This window comes from Amphibalanus amphitrite, unplaced genomic scaffold (genome assembly GCF_019059575.1).
Source record: "Amphibalanus amphitrite isolate SeventyFive unplaced genomic scaffold, NRLGWU_Aamphi_draft 000404F_arrow, whole genome shotgun sequence".
Lineage (NCBI taxonomy): Eukaryota > Metazoa > Arthropoda > Thecostraca > Balanomorpha > Balanidae > Amphibalanus > Amphibalanus amphitrite.
The window spans coordinates 214,926-232,413 of NW_024881898.1; the positions used below are offsets into that span (position 1 = coordinate 214,926).

The following is a 17,488-nucleotide window of genomic DNA, read 5'->3' on the forward strand; positions in this document are numbered from 1 at the left end:
GACCGGTCAGGGGGCGAATGGAGGTCATTTCCTGGGCATTACACTCAGCCCTTGCACAAAATATCTCACCTCACAGTGATCATTACAACAATAGCACCGACTTGATAGTGGATTTCAAAGTACTTGCATCAGCTCTTCCTGCTATTGCAGACGATCATCTCCTCAGGGTAATGTTGTTCGGGACATGAACGAAGATCGTTTTCGGAGTTTCATAAGTGCTACTGCAACAGCCTGGCACAAAACAGGACTTGTACGCTCTTCTCTGCACTTTGCCCTTCAGTATATCACAAAAGAATTGTTTAGAATCCATCTTGCGCTTCTTTCACAGTCTCCCTTGCCACCGTAGGGCGTAGATAGATTGCTGTTGCTGGTAAATTAAGGCACGGTAGATAGAAATTATCTCGGTTCTCAACGCCTAAAGTTATTTTCATAAAAAAGACCAAATAAATGATCAATAAGATGACAGGAATGTAAACATTTTAATCGTAAAGTAGTCCAAATATTGGAATGAGCTTTTGCTTTTCAGCATCCTCCGATTCATCATCTTTATCATTTGAAAATTCGAGGTACATAAAATGTTTATCACGCGCTCATGTTAAGTGGGAATATAGTACACGGCAGACACATCAATTTTTCACACTGAACATTTCATCCGTAAATGTTTTAGCATAATTTAAAGTTAAAAACAGCGCGAATGGCAGAGTGAAGCAAACAACATCTTTCACCCATTGATATAACATGTAATCTGTGGTGCGCCAGATGCGCCAATATTTGTCAACCGCAGAAGGTGACATGTGACGTAACAGCATCAAGAGCATCTTTTTTCAAGAACTTTTCAAAACAAGTTTCCTATCTTTCTTCCCCCATTTCTCTCAGCTTATTGATTTTATGAGGCAATGGTATGCACCATAAATTCTGTGAAAATAGTTTGATCATTTTCATGCATTCTTAAAAAATCGAGTTCCCAACCCCATTGTGCCGCCGCTGATGATAAGACGAGCTCCTTCCCAGTCTCGCTTTCATTAATGTTTTTTATGGCATGGCTGGTACATAAAAGCTCGAGATATACTTAAAATTACGAAGAGTACAAATAAGCTAATCACAATTCTTTGAAGACTGACAGTATTTCTGAATTTCCGGACTGACTGACCAAACTGACCAAAGCCCGTGCCCTCAGAGACGTGTCAGCTCCTGGCCCCTGATCAGATCTCTGTTTATGGCATTTATCCCCTGGCTGTCGTGACGCGACAGTCGCTCCGCACGGACGGCTGGTATCGACGATACTGGCGCTGTGGTCACAGTATTGACGCAGCTACCACAATAACGACTCGGTGACTGCCTGTGCCGGTACCGGAAGTAGTGCCCGATAGTGTCAGGTCGGGCATTTGGGTCTGTTTTCGCGTAGCGGAGCGTGCTATTACCCATCTGCTACCCGCTGGTGCCGGACTGCGGAATTTGCCCAGTTCGACTCAGAAGAGGTCAGGTTTCGGCGGAGATGTCAGTTTATGTTACTACTCTTCCCGTAGCACCGCTTGCAGAGATTCACTGCCATGATTAAGGAATAAGGCAGTGGCTGAGAAAACTAGCTACCGTCTTACTTTTGACGCCGACTGAGATCCACGTCGGCAAAGTTTCCGACATGAGAAGCCAGGGACTTTACGCTCTTCTTCAATATGGCTGCGGTGCGTCATAGGAAGATTTTTAACGATAGCTTCACTGGCAAAGTTGGGAGCGTGACGGTCCAGGCATCCCTGACAAGTTCATTTATTCTTGGCGTGTCTGTGAAATAGCCCGGGCAACTTCAAACAAATCTGTATCGGAACGTCCGCCGGACGACCCGTGATTGATCACGTGACCTGACTCGATCAGCTGACCAACGCCCTACAGCCATTCCTCGTACGTCGGATGAACACTTCACCGCGGGGCTGTCGTGCAACCCTCCGTCCGTCCCAAATCTGTCCGTCACGAACGGCTGGGTATCCTCTGCCTTGACATTGATACGTTGCCCGCGGCGGAGCAGTCGGAGATTCGCCGGCGGCTGCTCCTTCCCCGGCGCCGGCGGTGGCGAGGCGAGTCTCTAATGACGATCATTAGGAGAGCCCGTGACGCTGATGGGGGAGGAAAGTAACGTAGCCGTCGGTATGGTGTCGGGTGTCTGGTAGAGGATGTCGGACGGAGGATGTGTCGGGTGTCGGGCCTAGGATGTGTCGGATGTAAGAAGATGTCTGATGTACGATGTGTCCGGCGGATAATGTGTCAGATGCAAGTGTAGTGGCTAGGTCTGTAGCGGCGGTGAAGGTATATTGGAATCTTCAATTAGCAGGAGACTGGAACCAAGAGAGATTGCTTGGGTAATGCATATCGACCGGTCTGGTTTTCTGCTCTGTGGAGCCCATTTAATATTGCAGCTGCGGCATCTCAAATACAGGAAGTGCGGCAGTGTATTTTCACGTTTATCTCAACATTCTGTTATAAGAGAAGCCGGAACAGGATAATGGCAATAAAGGCACGGCTATATTCGGCCGACATTATGTGGCTTTTCCGCGTCCCCTTTCCAGAACAGGTCAAGGTCACGTTGACCACACATCACATTATGTAGTCTCCTGCTGGGAGTTCTGTAAACGTTTACCGGAACCAAGAGCAGAACACACAGCCATTTTCCGCTGGTACATATCGGAAGCGACATGGGAGTCCGCCGGCTACCTCATGTCCTAACCGGCGCCGACATTTGCAGTTACACCGGCTCTCTGGGCTGTCTTGCGAGGCGAGTTAGGCCGGCACGGCTGCCGAAATGCCGCCGCGGTGCCCATTGCGCCCGTGCCGACCGCCGCCGGTTATTTCGCTGGCCACCGCTCCTCGCTGGCCTTTCTGTGTGATGGCGTGTTGCCAGTTACGAGCTCGGTTACGAGCGCCGCCGGCCGGTGGAGCGGACCGGCCTCGGCGTGTGGACGATTCGAGTTGACACATCAGACAGCGAGTTTGGGTGGGGAGGGGGACCGGAGAGAGACGGTAAATGTCGTCAGAGGCCGGCGCCCACATCGATTACCGGAGGATGAGTGCGGAGGAACGCTGACGACGAGTAGAGGGCCGGGAGAGCTGCGCCTCGTCTGAAGGAGAGGCGTGACGTGGGGCTAATGTTAGGTGGCAGTGGGAGGAATGTGATGCATCGGGCTGCTGAACTTAAAACTTTTCCACTTTTGCCACTTGTAATGCTGATTGTTGGCAGAAACTTCTTTCGTTCGTGTTAGGTCATTCTCGGTTGTGCTCAGTCTTCCCAGTTTGTGAGTTGTGCTTAGATTGATTGATTTCGTTGCGTCTTTGAGTTTGAACCAGCTATCCAACATAACGTGACATGTGGTTTCACAGTCATGGATTTATGACAGTCATAACTTATGTCGTATATGTGGATTTGCAACCGCTGCGGCTCGTCGTGTATCGCTGCATGTCCCGTCACCATCAGCACATCTGCCGCCACTCTCCACCACTCTCAGTCACCCGTCGTCAGCCGCCGTCTCCTTCCGGTCCTATTGTGTCCGTGGTATCCCCTCTGACGGTGGCGGTATTGGTCCATCTGACGTCTGCCCGATGGTGATACAGTCGTTCCCGCGGTCTGTCCTAGTCGCATATGATTCTGACGCATGTGACCCTGTGGGTGGGATATCTGTTGCTCACTTTTCTGAACTATGATTGTGTACGCAACGCAGAAACAATGGCAGTATTCATGTCAATCAAGAAATCTGTTATAATAGTTTTGTTTTCACAGCCTTGAAACTCGTGATAATGAAAGGATGTTTGCTCAGTCCGCATATTAGCTGCCTATATGACCGTTCTTTGTCTGTTTGTATGTTCCAGAGGTGCCTCTGAGGGTCGGGACCTGCTCAGCGCTGCCCGTTCCAGTCCGGTCAACATGCCCGCCCAGCTGGCCTCTCACAGCATCGAGTGCGGATCGGCCAGTGAGTACAGCTCGCAGAGCGCCCAGCAGACTCGTGAAACTGGCCTGCAGTATCACAAAATGCCTAGTTTTGATCAACGTTGGATATGTTTTACTCAATACTCAGTACCGCTTTCACTGTTTGAATTTCAACATGGGTTTGTTGTTCGAAAATACGAACTTCTCCATTGCAGCTGATGCAATGCATCAGCACTCAGCAGCTGTGGTATGATCCCTCCTTCCCTCATACATCTCCTCGTCGTTAGTTGTTCCCTCTCCGGCCTCCCAACTCTCCTTTCCCTTTGCCGCGCACCACAACCCTCTCTTAGCTCGCTCACCACCGGACCACTACTCGTCCCGGATATAGCGTATGAACCGGCCGGGCCGAGCGATCGCCCCAGCCGAGATGGATACCCCGGTGGTGGATCCTGCAGCAGCGGCGGTGCAGCCAGTAGCGTTAATCTAGCCTGGGACCATGCCCCGTACCCCACCCGTGACCCATCCCCAGCTAGGCTCGGGCCCGGTGCTGTAGCATTACCCCCTCCCGCTCCAACTGGGCACGTTAGTTGGAGAGATCCGTGCCTGGCCCGGCGTAGGCACTGAGCTCGGCTGGCCGGGGCTGCATACCCCAGGACGGGATAGGTGAGCTGGAGCTCGATCTTGCACCGGCCCGGCCTGGACCGTGCGCTGAGCTCAGCTCAGGTGCCAGGTGCAGGCTCGTTTCGTAGATAAGATAGAATATTCTTTAGATAATGCATACTGTGTTCTAAAGAATATAGAATACTCCTTTAGGGTTGCGAATAATGCGGTCGCAATTAGCTTTTGTGCTTATATTGCTTATTATTATTGCTGGTTTGCTCTTCATCAGATGTATGTCGGTCACTTGATAGTCTCCGTGAATTGTGTGTTATTTCGTGGACATCCTGGTGCACCGCTGCCGCTCCGCCCATCTGTATGCATTGCGTTGGCTGGAGTACACACACCCACAATGTCCGCCTGGTGTGACAATGGGCCGTCTCCTGGAGCATTCGTCTGCTGTTGACATAACGGGGAATGAATGGGGAGGGCAACCGGGGTCGTAACCCCAGACCGAATTTCTTTGACGACAATGAACGCCACATAGAGCTAGCAGAAAGCAAACTCGCTGCATCCGCCTCTGAGTTTGTTCCGGTGTCCCTCAAGGTTTGCTCATCGACCGTCTCATACCGGCGAGACTTACGCGCTATTAGCTGCAAACAGAATGCGTCATTAGCGTGCTAATAACGGCACTATTTTAGTTGGTAACGGCCGCTGGCGGCGGTCGTTAGGGCGTGTAGACTGAGCCGTTATCTCATCGGGGCTCGGTGGGTGGGTCGTTACCTTCGCCCGGTGGGAGGAGGGTCACCTGGGTCAACGAGATGGGTCTCTATTAGAAAGGCTGCTTAGGGGAGATGGATCGTTGGTGCAATCTTTTCCCCTTTGAAGGCGAGAAGAGGCCAGTTACGTGAAATAGACAGGTCACTTATTCATTGAAGTAGCGGATGGGGGAGGAATAGTTTCAATTTGTTTTCTTGAGGAGCGGTTTACTCTACGTGCTTTGCGTGTAGCGTAGAATGATTGGATGTAGACTTGTCAATATTTTGCTTGCTTGTCTTCGGACTTATGCCGCTATAGACTGTCCATGGGCCAAGTGAGGGTTGATAGCCCTGAATGATGGACTGCTGAATACTTGCCGAACTCTGGCCTGTCAATTGGACGACAGCCTCAAAGGGAACCTATTATCGCATTCAGACCACGAGTAATGCTGGGACCTCAACTTACAGTGTGTACCATTGGTGCCACTATTTAGCCTAGTGACCGATCAACAAACACCGCAACGCTATAGTCATTCTATGTCTATCCTGACCTCGTGGTTCTACCACTGTGCCATGTCCATGCATTCTTTCTTTTCTGAATCTTTGCGTCCGCGCATTTTGGTCAATGTGCGCTGCCTGTGTGTTCTGGTTATGTGTGTTCTGACCTCACTGATCCCCTCTGTGTTCCCTCTTTCAGACAGTTACGAGCAGTCGCCGCGTCTGATTGACGCCTTGGACACGGACAGTGACCGGCACGAGTCGCAGCTCTGTCAGAGGATCGCCGAGGCCATGTCGGACCTGGGACCGCCGACCGTGCTCGACGGTAAGACTCTCACGGGGCGGTCACCGGAGAGAGATGACGGGTGTGGGAGATGGGCGAGAGATATCGCACCGGGGAGATGTCAGCGAGATGGGTTGGGTAACTGACACATGAATTACCCAGCAGGTGTGGCAGGTTTGTGGATCAGCGCTGGGCTTTTGTAAGTTGAATTACCGTTGAGGCGTTGGTACTACACTTGTGTCCATTGTGGGACATCTATTTCGATTTTAGTCCATGCATCATTGTTTGGCAAATTCATTTAGATATGAGTTCGGTTGAATTGGACTGTGGTTATTCTAGACCAGCTTTGCATAACACTTCGTTAGCTATTTATTTTTTTTTTTCATGAGGGGATGTCGCTGCTTCGCCGGGCGTTGTTGGTTATCTTTCCTCATTCCACGAACTTCTTAACGAACGAAGGTTTCCCTCGGAGGCTTGGCCGTGCACCTGGGACATGCATTAGCTTCCTTCCTGAATTACGGCTCCCTGGAGCTCATAGTTCTCCAAGTTGGCCCCAATGACCGGATTTATGGACCAAGCGGCCGACCCGAAGACACACGACCCCCTACATCATGGACACTGGAGCCAGATACAGCCAGGCCTTACTCCCTCATCATAAATTCATTTGTGCCTTAGTTACAAGCGATCTGATTTCTTTTTTATTATATAAATTTATGAACTTAAACTTGTCGCGAGAACTCTGTTGTAAAATTCAGATTGCGACGAGATGCTACTTCCGGGAGTTTTACGGCGTTTTTATGTCGTAGTACCGAAGAACCGGGCGCATTGGCCGATGCCACTGGCCGAACACTGCTCTGTCGAATTCGATCATGATTTATACGGCTGGGCGTCCCGGCCGGCCGGCGGGCCGCGACGCTGCACGGCGTCCTATTTATGGGTCCGCAGCGGGGTCCCGCTTTAACGGCGTCCATATGTCACCCGTTATCTATAATTGGCTTTGTGCTACCAGCAGGCACGGACCCCGGTTATCGGCTGGGTCCCGCCCTTCAATTTCCTCACTGGCACCGTTAAACGGTAATCCTGACCGGTCAGTCGATCAACAATAAGTTTTATAACGGAAATCCGATCTTAGACCCACGATGACGTTCGATGACGTCATATTGGACAGACCGATGACGTCACGTGTGTAGCAGGTGCCCTGCGATGACGATTGTTTAATGTTGTTCGCCTTTGTGTTCATTATAGACTCTCCAGAGACCACATCAGCAACACTTTCAAGGAAATCGAGCTTTGTTGAGAGAAGTTTCTAACTGCATTCACCGGCGGAGTGTTTTATTAGACGCCTCGATTGAATCCAATTCAGGAAAGTTACTTCTTAATCACAGAAGTTCCAGAGGAAGCTTGAAAAACAACACTCGCTCTCAGGTCTTCGGGAGATCTGAGGTAGAGGCTTGGGGCGTTTCTCTCCATTTGGGTTCTTTCTTGCAGATAAGTGTGATACAAGTGTTATTAGGCTAGCACCTGCATACTATTGAAGCTTCAATGGTATACTCGTAGGTCATATTGAGTTAATGGCACTTTCTGGTGGTGTCTGCTGCCGGTAGACACTTTCTGTCGGTGTCAGCCGATGAACACTATCGGTGTCAGCTGGTTGGTGACACTGCCAATGTCAGTTACTGATGACAGTCTATGTCGGTGTCAGTCGGTGGTGTTAGTCACTCTGTTGGTGTCAGCTGTCGGTGGACACTGCCGGGTTAGCCACTGATGGACACCATCTTTCTGTGTCAGTCGGTGGACACTGTCGGTGTCAGCCACTGATGACACTCTCTATCGGTGTCAGCTGCCGCATGGCTACTTTCTATCGGTGGCAGGCGGTGACGGGGCGGCCAATTTCCTGCCCACGATTGCCCACTCCTGCCGCGTCGGATCGAGCCGCCCCATTGTACGGATGGACGGACGGACGGACGGACGGATGGACGGACGGACGGACGGACGGACGGACGGACGGACGGACGGACGGACGGACGGACGGACGGACGGACGGACGGACGGACGGACGGACTGGACTGGATGGACTGGCCCTGCTGGGCTATTGTTCTGATGTCGGACTGTAGTCCGCGTGTCAGTGGACTGGTCCGTGGCAGTGGACTGGACTGGTCCGTGACAGTGGACTGGTCTGTAGGTGGATGATGGACAGTTCCACCTCCAAATGTGTCCAGTCGCTGTCCTGGGCGAAATGTGGATGGTAGTGGACAGTTCCACTGTCGAGACCACGCCCTGTCTTAAGTGGAATGTGGATTATGGCGGACAATTCTACTTTCAGCAGTCACACTTCCGTACTTGGAATGTGGATGCCGTAGAATATCCAGTTTCAGTTTCATCTTTAGACGGCAGCCCACCTCCATTTAGTCGGGATTTCGACAGCGATGGACAGTCTGACTCCCAGCCGTCTCACAACTGCCTCTGGACGGAGATTACCGGTCCATCACGGCGCCGGCAGGTAGCCGACTTCATCTCCGTTTGTGCCAGACGGGGGATGGTCTCTCTGCAGTTGGTGATAAACCAGGCTCGCCACTGAAGGCCGAGTCCATCCTCTCAGCTCAGAGGGGGTACTGACTGGCAGAACCTGAGCGGGGTCGGAATTGCTCTGAGTTAAGAGGTCTGCCGCTATGGGAAGGCATATTCTGAGTACAGTGTGCTGCGCATTGAACGAGCGACGGTGCACCGCATAACGGTCTTAACCCGCGCCCCGCTGGGCTATTCAGCCATACGCGCCCTGCTGGGGGGGGGGGGGCAGATTCTGCCCCCCCCCCTGTCTAACTTCCGAACCGATGGTCGTAGAAAGACGGGGAAAACGGCAATCGAAAGCTCTCAACAAGGCGGATCTTAAGAGCCCAAATTTTTTTGCTTAAGTAGGTCAGAGGTCAGGTCAAGGTCAGGTCAAGGGTACAAAATGCAAGTTTCTACAGTATCGGCCTTGCACCGTAGTTGCCGAAGAATGGACTGAGACTGATTGCCCAAAACGTGTTCTTAGACTACCAAGACAATATTCGTTGCACACAATGTCATTCAAAGGTCAAATTCAAGGTCAGGTCAGGTCAGGTCAGGTCACCAAAAACAAAATATAGAAAAGGGCATGTGCGACACATGTTTTATGGGTCATTTTACTCATGGAATTCAATAGGCACACTCAATAAGTGATATGGACCACCTCTGGATGAATTTCAGGTCGAGGTCAGGTCAAGGTCAGGTCAAGTGAGGTCAAATTTTGAAGTTGATTGTTAAGGCCTAAAAAGGTGTCTATCCGATGCAGTTTTTCACGGCGAATCGAATGGTGCTATTTTTGTTTCCGTACGAGGTCTAGAACTTCCAAAAAAATCATTTTTCAAAAATTTTGTGTGTCGTGACGTCATAAAATTTTGAATAACTCCCACATTTTTGAACCGATTCTTCTAAAAATTGGTATGTAGGTGCACATAGACCACTTCTTTGACATATATTCCGGTTTTTTCGATAAACTCAAAATTTTGGATTTTATAAATATTTTCCCAAAAAAGTCAGTTTTTTTGAAAAAATTTGGCCAAAATCCAAAATTTTCAAAAAACCGAGATAGCCATTTGATAGACAAAGTAGAATCACGTATAACCTTTTTTGTTACGTCTTGATTCCCTTAAAAATGAAGATGTTAGCGGCGTTTGAAATTTTGCCGTTTTTGAGGCGAAAATGGCGAACATGACGTCACTAAAACGTCAATTTCTCAAAAATTTTCCGACGGATTTCGCTCAAATTTTCAGGGAACGTGTCAAATTGATGTATGATAAGGTACTGAAAGTTTGACGTCGCTGGCGTAACGCGTTTAGAAGTTATTGGCGAAAAACGGGAGGGGGGGCAGATTCTGCCCCCCCAGCGGGGCGCGGGTTAAAGGAAACAGTTCACTTTCCTGCAATTAGTATTTTGCTATTGATTTATGATTTTTTTTATGCTCAAAATGATCATGAAATAAAATAAAACCTTTTTGCAAAAACAATTTTTTTTCTATATTCTAATATAGGACGAACTATATTCTATGTAAAATAATGTTTGACGCGGAAGCTTATTACGCGTTGACCAATCATATCGCGTAGTTCAAACCTACGCATACTGCATTGGCTGTAAGCAGCATGCTGATTGGCTGACGATGACGTGGCTGCATTCCTGTGCAAGGCACACATTTCTCTGCAAGGCACTCTTTTCGGAACGAGAAATGGAATATCTTCGTCTAGGGTGATCATTGAGCCTTAAAAGCTTCTGATTTGTGCTAGTCTCAGCTCAAGCTACGAAACTGCTATTCCAGCTCAAAACCCCATGTTAAAAGTGAACTATTTCCTTTAAGTGACAGAGTTAGCTCAGACTTTTATAGCCCACGTATTTCTTAGCTTAATCTGTTGTATTTAGAGTCATCATCCAATACCGTGATCTTCAAAACTGCTACACTGCTTTGAACAGATAGCGTACTTTTTCACGTATCGTACTTACACGTACGTACTTTTCATGATATCGTCCTATCAGCATTAGGCTCAATGTCAATCGTGAAACGTGCTTGAAAACCACCTGTTTCCTAATGTTCCGTCGCCTGTCTGGCCCGTTCAGAGGAAGCAGTCACCGCCTATTGCTGGCATTGCGCCCCTGAAGCTTCCGCGAACGCCAATAAATATCATAACTCAGGGCGGTTGGTGTTCAGATTCCTGCTAACTCGCGATACAGAAAACAGCCCTGATTGGCGTATTCCTATCACGTGTCCCCCGAGGTTCGCCGTGCGCCGGCACGCAGCTGGCGTATTCAGCAGGCGGCCGACCCAGTGTCCCACCGCGACTTGTTTTGCTTCTCTGAAGCCCAGACGCTCTGCGAAAATCAATGTATCGAACGTGACGTTAATTAAACACAAACGCCAAGTGCGTTACCTAATTGCAGTTTCGCGCGAATTCCTCTCTCTGAGACGGCATGTTGTGCGTTCTCCCGAGATGAGGCTGGTGCGAGTCCATCGCTCAGTGACCGGAGGGAGGCCACACGACGGCCGAGGCCCTGATGGTGCCCCCGCTGCGGTCAGTATATTCCACTCAGTTGGCCAGAACACGGGGTCGATACCCGTGCCTTCCCGTTCCCTGCACACACGAACAGACTGACACACACGACTGCACCGGGGCGCGGAGAGGGCGACCGGTCACCGTGGGGGAGAGGGGCGGAGCGACTGAGAGACAGAGGGATGGAGGACTGAGGGGACGGAATGCCGCAGGGAGGAGTGGAGGAGACATCAGAAAGGCATGGACGTTCGTAGGCCAGAGGAATGGAGGCAACTGAGGAAACGATGTCAGATGTCAAACGAATGGAGACAACAGACGTTGGAATGTCTAAGAGAAAGAGGAAGTTGGCTCTAGGGTTAGAGTTTCTGAGACGGAGCGGAGGAGACACCTTAAGGGTAGACCACGGTACGCCCGGTAGACGGAGAATAAGCAGATTTCGGAGGGAAGGAGACAGGCAAAGAGCAGAGTGTAGGAAGCACCCAGACGACAGAGCGGCGGTAGTGGTGCACTCGACCACAGCTGGGCGGTGGGGACGCGGCCTGCCGGGCCCAGCCAGCTGTGCACAGGCCAGCTGGCCGGTCCAGCGACCTGAGGAGGCCGCGGTACAGAGGACAGAACGACGGAGGAAACGGGTGGTGGAGACCGGTAGCCGAGAGAGATATCAGTGTCTGCTGGTGGTTCTAAAGGGACTGTCTTTCCCGCCGGTGTCGTTACACGTCCAACATTGTGTCACCTCCCCCTGGCACTGTCGCCTCCGTCGATCGCCCGGTTAGCCGGTCATTCACGTCACCCTGACCGGTCACCGATCACCGTCCATTGCTCCTGATGACATCGTGAACGGCCGTGAATCGTGAACGCCCACACCAGTGGCGGCCTCCGGAGCCCTGTGTCCGCCCACATGGCTCACTGGAACGACTCTCAGTGACAGCGCTACGACGGGCTGACGATGGTATTCGCTGACGCGGAAAATTTCACCGCCGTCAATTGCAGCATAACGCGGCGTTAGCTCACGTCGAATGGCATCCCGTGACGGCGAGTGTAGCGGCTTAACGTCACGAGCCGCGCACGTATTTTCTCATTCTAGATTGTTCTAGATGTTGTATTTCACGTGCATTGCTGCCAGGAAATTGATATTTGTGTAGAAACGTGCGGTAAAGTTTGCTGCACCTCTGCGCAGCTGGTGCTGTCCTTTCTCCGGCTACCGGCATCAGTTTTAATGGGAGAAACGGTGGCTGCCATTGCGCGCACATGTGGGATGAACATTGACAGATTTGTAAATAACAGCTAAACGGAATTATAGATCACCAATCATTGGAAACAAAACTATGAGGTCAACACCAATATCGGAAAAAAGGAACTAATCCTCACCTAGTTGGGAGGAACGAGGGTTCCTACTCCGCTGTGGGGCGCAGCACAACGCCGGCCTCCAGCGTACCTACTGCGCGTCGGCCGTATTCCCTGCCGGCCGGCCTGACCGCACGCCGTGCGCCGTACGATAAATAGTCGGCCCGATATTGGAAGGTCGCTCGCGGGGGCATTAGCGGTTATTCGGTGCCGGGGCCAGCTGGGTCGGTAGGACATTGACTGCCGGAATATGGGCCATCCCGTGCTCCCAAAGGCGCCAGCGCTCCCGTTTGCGGTGGTATGATGCGAGTAATGTGCAAAATTGGTGTGGTGCGTTGTAGTGTGGAGGCTGAAAATTGAGGGATCGATGTTTTGTTGTATTTATGTTGCAGATTTTTGTTACTTTTGTGGGTGCAACTGCCTCCCGCTAACTGCACATTTGTCTGCACCTGAACGCACCTGTCCCCCAGGCTGTATCCCTCATCCCACTGACTGCACCCTGTCCCCCACTGACCGCCCTCTCTCCCCGACAGACTGCAGTCGCCGCCGGCGCCGCCGCCGCAGCGACTCGGCCCGCAGCTCCGCCTCCAGCAGCAGCGTGGACGTGCGCCTCTCCCCGGAGCGGGGCGGCTCGCCGCTCGACTTCTCCGAGTACGAGCGGGACGCGCCGGCGCCGCCGCTGCAGCCGCACCTGCTGGACGAGCCGCTGCCGCCGCCGCCGTCCGGGGTTCCTCGGGAGGAGAGCGAGGAGCCGGACTCGCCGCCACCCCCGGCCGAGGACTGGCCGGAGCCGGCGCCGCCGCGCCGCCGGCCGCCGCCGCTGCCGCCGCGGCCCCGCGACCCGTCACCGCCGCCACTGAGCGACGGCGAGGACTCTCCGGCGGCACACGAGTTCCATACGGCCCGCTCCAGTGACGACGACTCGTCCCCGCCGCCGCCGGTGCCGCGCCCCCTCGAGCGCCAGCCCAGCTGCGGCTTCGAGGGCGGCGAGCAGGTGTACGACCGCGAGCGGGAACAGGAGTCCGGCTGGGGCGACGATATCCTGTGTCCCGACCTGGCCGCAGACAGCAGCTCGCGCTCGGCCAGTGACCGCGAGCGGGCCGATAAAACTAGCGACGAGGAACGGCCGACGGTCACCGTCACCAAACGCAGGGGAAAGAAGAAACGCCGATGATGCGGGGAATGAAGATAGGGTTGTGATTGGAAGGACATTGGCGAATGGTGCGTTAATTTGTTGGGTGGGATAGAATGCATGACAGCTACCCCTTTGAGGCAATTAGCGCACCGTGCTGATGTTTACAGAGACAGTTTGAATTGGGTGATAATTGCGTCACGAGAGAAGAGTTCTGGTGATATTAGAGCGACTGGGATCACTGTAGCTGTAGCACCGTGCGTTCTGGAGAGGTCACCGCCTTCGCTGCCCGGGCGGCTCTAGAGTAGACACCGCGCGTCGGCCTCTGCGCCGTGACTGTGGGCTTTCGGATCTATCACTGCGGCTTCTGAGCGGCCGTGCCAGGCCAGGGCGAGGTGCGGAGTCGGCGGGGCCCGCTCCGACGAGGGGTTTGGTGTCGAGAAGGTACTGCTGGGCTGGCCCGGAAGATTGAGTGGCTGGTAGGAGGATATAGATTATATGCGTGCCCGGAGTGGTAATGGTTGGAGATGGATGAGGGGGGAGGGGGGGGGTGACCGCGCTTGGGGGGGGGGTCAGTCGGCTATCGTAGAGTTCCGCGCTGAGATGAAGTAGAAGCGCGAGTCGCGAGACAGAGACGTGAGGAAGGGTAAGGAGCCGGTCTTATGGAGAGGTAGTAGGTATAGCGGGTAGAGCGAGAGTCATTGGCCGAGCGGGAGAAAGAGTGAACGGGTTTCGCTCAGGAGGTCAGCCTTGTGTGAGTGCATTCCTAAATGTTGAATCGAGAGGCATACTAGGTGGTGGGTGTTTTGGGTGATAAACAAAAATATTGATTATAGTAGCAAATTGGCAAGGTCCTATATGTATCGGCCGAAATCTCGTCGTTGTATCTGTCAAAAAATACGCTTAAGATCTATGGAGTAAAGCGAGGATCCGGGCGCTGTTAGTGTAGCAGTGAATATGATGAGACTATCGAGCTCGGTGCCATCGTAACTGATTGTGGCATAGTGTTATGTGTCGTCATCAGAGGCACGATGTGTGTTCACCCTCAGTCGATAGAATCGTGCGTTGGTGCTTGATGCTTGCGGAAGCTGCCGTTCTGGGCTGGCGAACTAGGGCGTGGCGTGCAGAGAATAGCAGTGTCGTTGCTATGGCAACGCATATCATGGCGTTCAAAACTGCGTGCGCGTGCGATAGTTGGTCTCTACGCTGCCTAGGTAAGCGAGCTTGGCGTCTTACCGGCCGCTGCTAGGGCCGGCGTGCGGGGCCGAGCCGCGCCGTGCCGGGAGTTTGCTTTTCCTGTTCCTGTTCGCTAACTTATCGCATTTGGCGTTTTTAGATCCGCCGAGAGAGAGTCTTATTGCTCGTATGCCGTTATTTTGTGTTCCAATTATGGAATGTGACACCGAAGTGTTACCTGGTAAATCAGAGGTCGGGCATCTACGTCACAGTCTGTCTGTCTGTACGCTATAGCGTTGTGTCTTTAACTGCACGGGAACCTCGATTTGAAACGATGACAATAAATATGGATAACTGATATAAATTGTGTTTAGTTGAACTGATCAGCAGATTGCATCGCGGACGTACAAAAATAAAACACAAACGCTTCTCCGGATTCATCCGAATCCTGCTCCTGAATGAAAACCTGGTTAGCATAACTGCGCCGACTGAATTCAAACATCAAACAGCCAATATTGCGCCGTAACTAGTCACCTCGGGCACTGGTATACACGTGACTGAACATTTTTCTTTTTCCGGCTTATCTTCCGCATTCAATAAACCGTCGCTGTCTAAACTATACCGCTCTGTGGATAGCGGCACTGTGAGTGACACCCATTAATCTGCCTCTCTGGGCGATGTGCGCGCGATGCGTCAGTCGGCAGCTCCGCTGATCATCTGTCTGAGAAGGGTGGCTGTCCCTGGACAGAGTGGAAGACCGTGTTCGCTCGCCGGCGGCGCGGAGATGCATTAGAGGGACACCGGTGGGCGCTGCGCTCCCCGCTCAATGCAGTGCGTCGGAGCAGCGGGAGGGGATGATACGACAGATGAGATAAACGGGGAGGGAGAGAGGGAGATATCACTGGGTCCGGGAGGCGAATAACGGATAACTTTGGAGCGGAATTCGTGCCAGCTCGAGGAGTTGCAGGTTTATGGCCATTTCGTTTCAAAGAAAATGACGCAAAGTTGCAAGGCAATATTAGATATTCATGAAATTTTTGCTTGGCTTCACTTTGGCCGGTCCTTGAATTTAAAGTGGTCGTCTTTTTTTTTTCGGTGGCGCACTAGAGCTCTAGGCTCCTCATCATCTCGCTACATTCAGTCTCATGCTCTCGCTCCCTCTCAGTCTCTCTTGGTTTAGATTTGTCATTGACTTATCGTTCCGATCAGATTGAGTGTATGCATTGACACTCAAATGCAATGAGGCCATTCCTAAACATTCGCTTTGATCTCCTCTGCACAAAGGCCAAATATTTAGCCATCAGTTGATCCGAAGTCACACAATTCCTGGTCTAGCATACCGGACCGGACGGGGCTGGCGCTGCTGCGTCCATCCCAATATAGCTTCAGGGCGATCGTACGACCCATGAGAGGGCTATTACACCTGACCTCGATCGCCGGGCTCGGCGGGGCTTAGGTACGGCTCCGAGCCCGAAATCGGACAGCGCTGTCCGTCCATGAGGGGCTGGTATGCTGGGCTGCTATATGTATGCTGGCCCACCAGAGACTGTCGGTCGACGAAACGTTAGTGGGTTGGGTAAGTGTTGGGTTGGGTAAGTGTGCTAGTCTGTTATGGACTGGACTGGTATGTCCGCTTTTAAGTTGCTGGACTATCCGTCACCACGTAAGACCACACTGAAGAAGACAACATGCAGCTCATGTTAGCTTAATCCGAAAAGCAGCAATCGAAATGTTCTGGTCGATAACCACTCTAACCAGCCTTGCTTGAAATTTCTGATCGCCGCAGCATCGTCATGTAAAAGTTTTGTTTTCAACTACTCGCGCTAGTTGGTGTAACTAAAATATCAGTTGACACGTCTGTTGACATTAAGTATTATCGTTTTCTATCGCCAATATTGAGTTCGACAGCGACAATGGCGTCATTTATCGTTGTCAGCCTTTAAAAAGTTGTCGCCATTCGCAAACGGGGCGACAAGGCTCCAATATAAGTCGCTTTCTGGGCAATTTTCACGTCTAGTGTCGCATGCCCATTTGTCTTTTCCCGTAAAATATATTGCCTTTGTTCGAATTTCGAATAAATGTGTTTCGACCGTGTGAAGGCTATAAAATAGTGATCAGGAATTGAGGAACTTTTATGCAAAATTGAACGGCGAGTGGTCAAATCTTTAAGATCTTTGGAAAAATAGACAAATTATTTTACTCTGCACAATTACAAACAATAGCCACATGCTGATAAACCACAATCACTGGTTTGGTCATAGTCCGACAACTGTTTCAATAATACCTCGCCTGTACTTTCCACTTCCAGTCTATCGAATTCGAAGCATCTCTCCGTAGTCCATAGTTCTGGCGCGTTACCGAACTCGACTGCCGGCTGATTGACAGTTCATCCTCTATGACTCTCCCGTATAGCGGGCCCCGCACCGAACCTGGCGGGTCACCGTGACCCTCGGCCCCATCACGGCGACCACTCTGCAAACAGTGGCGGCTGCCGACCGCAGCCAGCTGCCGCCGACTTGTCCAATAACGTCCACCGTTTGTCGTCCGCTCGGCGGCCGGGCGTCGGAGCTGTCGCCGCTGGCGGGAGACCGCCACAGAAGGAGAAATACAGCGTCAGCGGCACGCCACACCGGGCCCAAATCTCACCGGCACAGAGCGCGAGAGGTGACATGGCATGTGATGGGTACTGGGTAGAAGATGAGGCAGAATGGGATTCTGATAGCATTGTCA

General features: G+C 51.8%; 1 protein-coding gene across 2 annotated transcripts in view; it reads left to right on the plus strand.

The window, feature by feature from the left end:
* Positions 1–14,104, plus strand: part of LOC122390662 (breast carcinoma-amplified sequence 3 homolog) — a 35,135-nt gene extending 21,031 nt beyond the window's left edge. For both annotated transcript variants that reach the window (XM_043383816.1, XM_043383817.1), the window contains exons 14-16: positions 3,853–3,953; positions 5,963–6,088; positions 12,984–14,104. In XM_043383816.1, coding sequence (XP_043239751.1) covers positions 3,853–3,953; positions 5,963–6,088; positions 12,984–13,624 — 868 coding nt within the window. In that variant the 3' untranslated portion in view covers positions 13,625–14,104. The remainder of the gene's footprint in view (positions 1–3,852; positions 3,954–5,962; positions 6,089–12,983) is intronic.
* Positions 14,105–17,488: the final 3,384 nt, after the last annotated feature.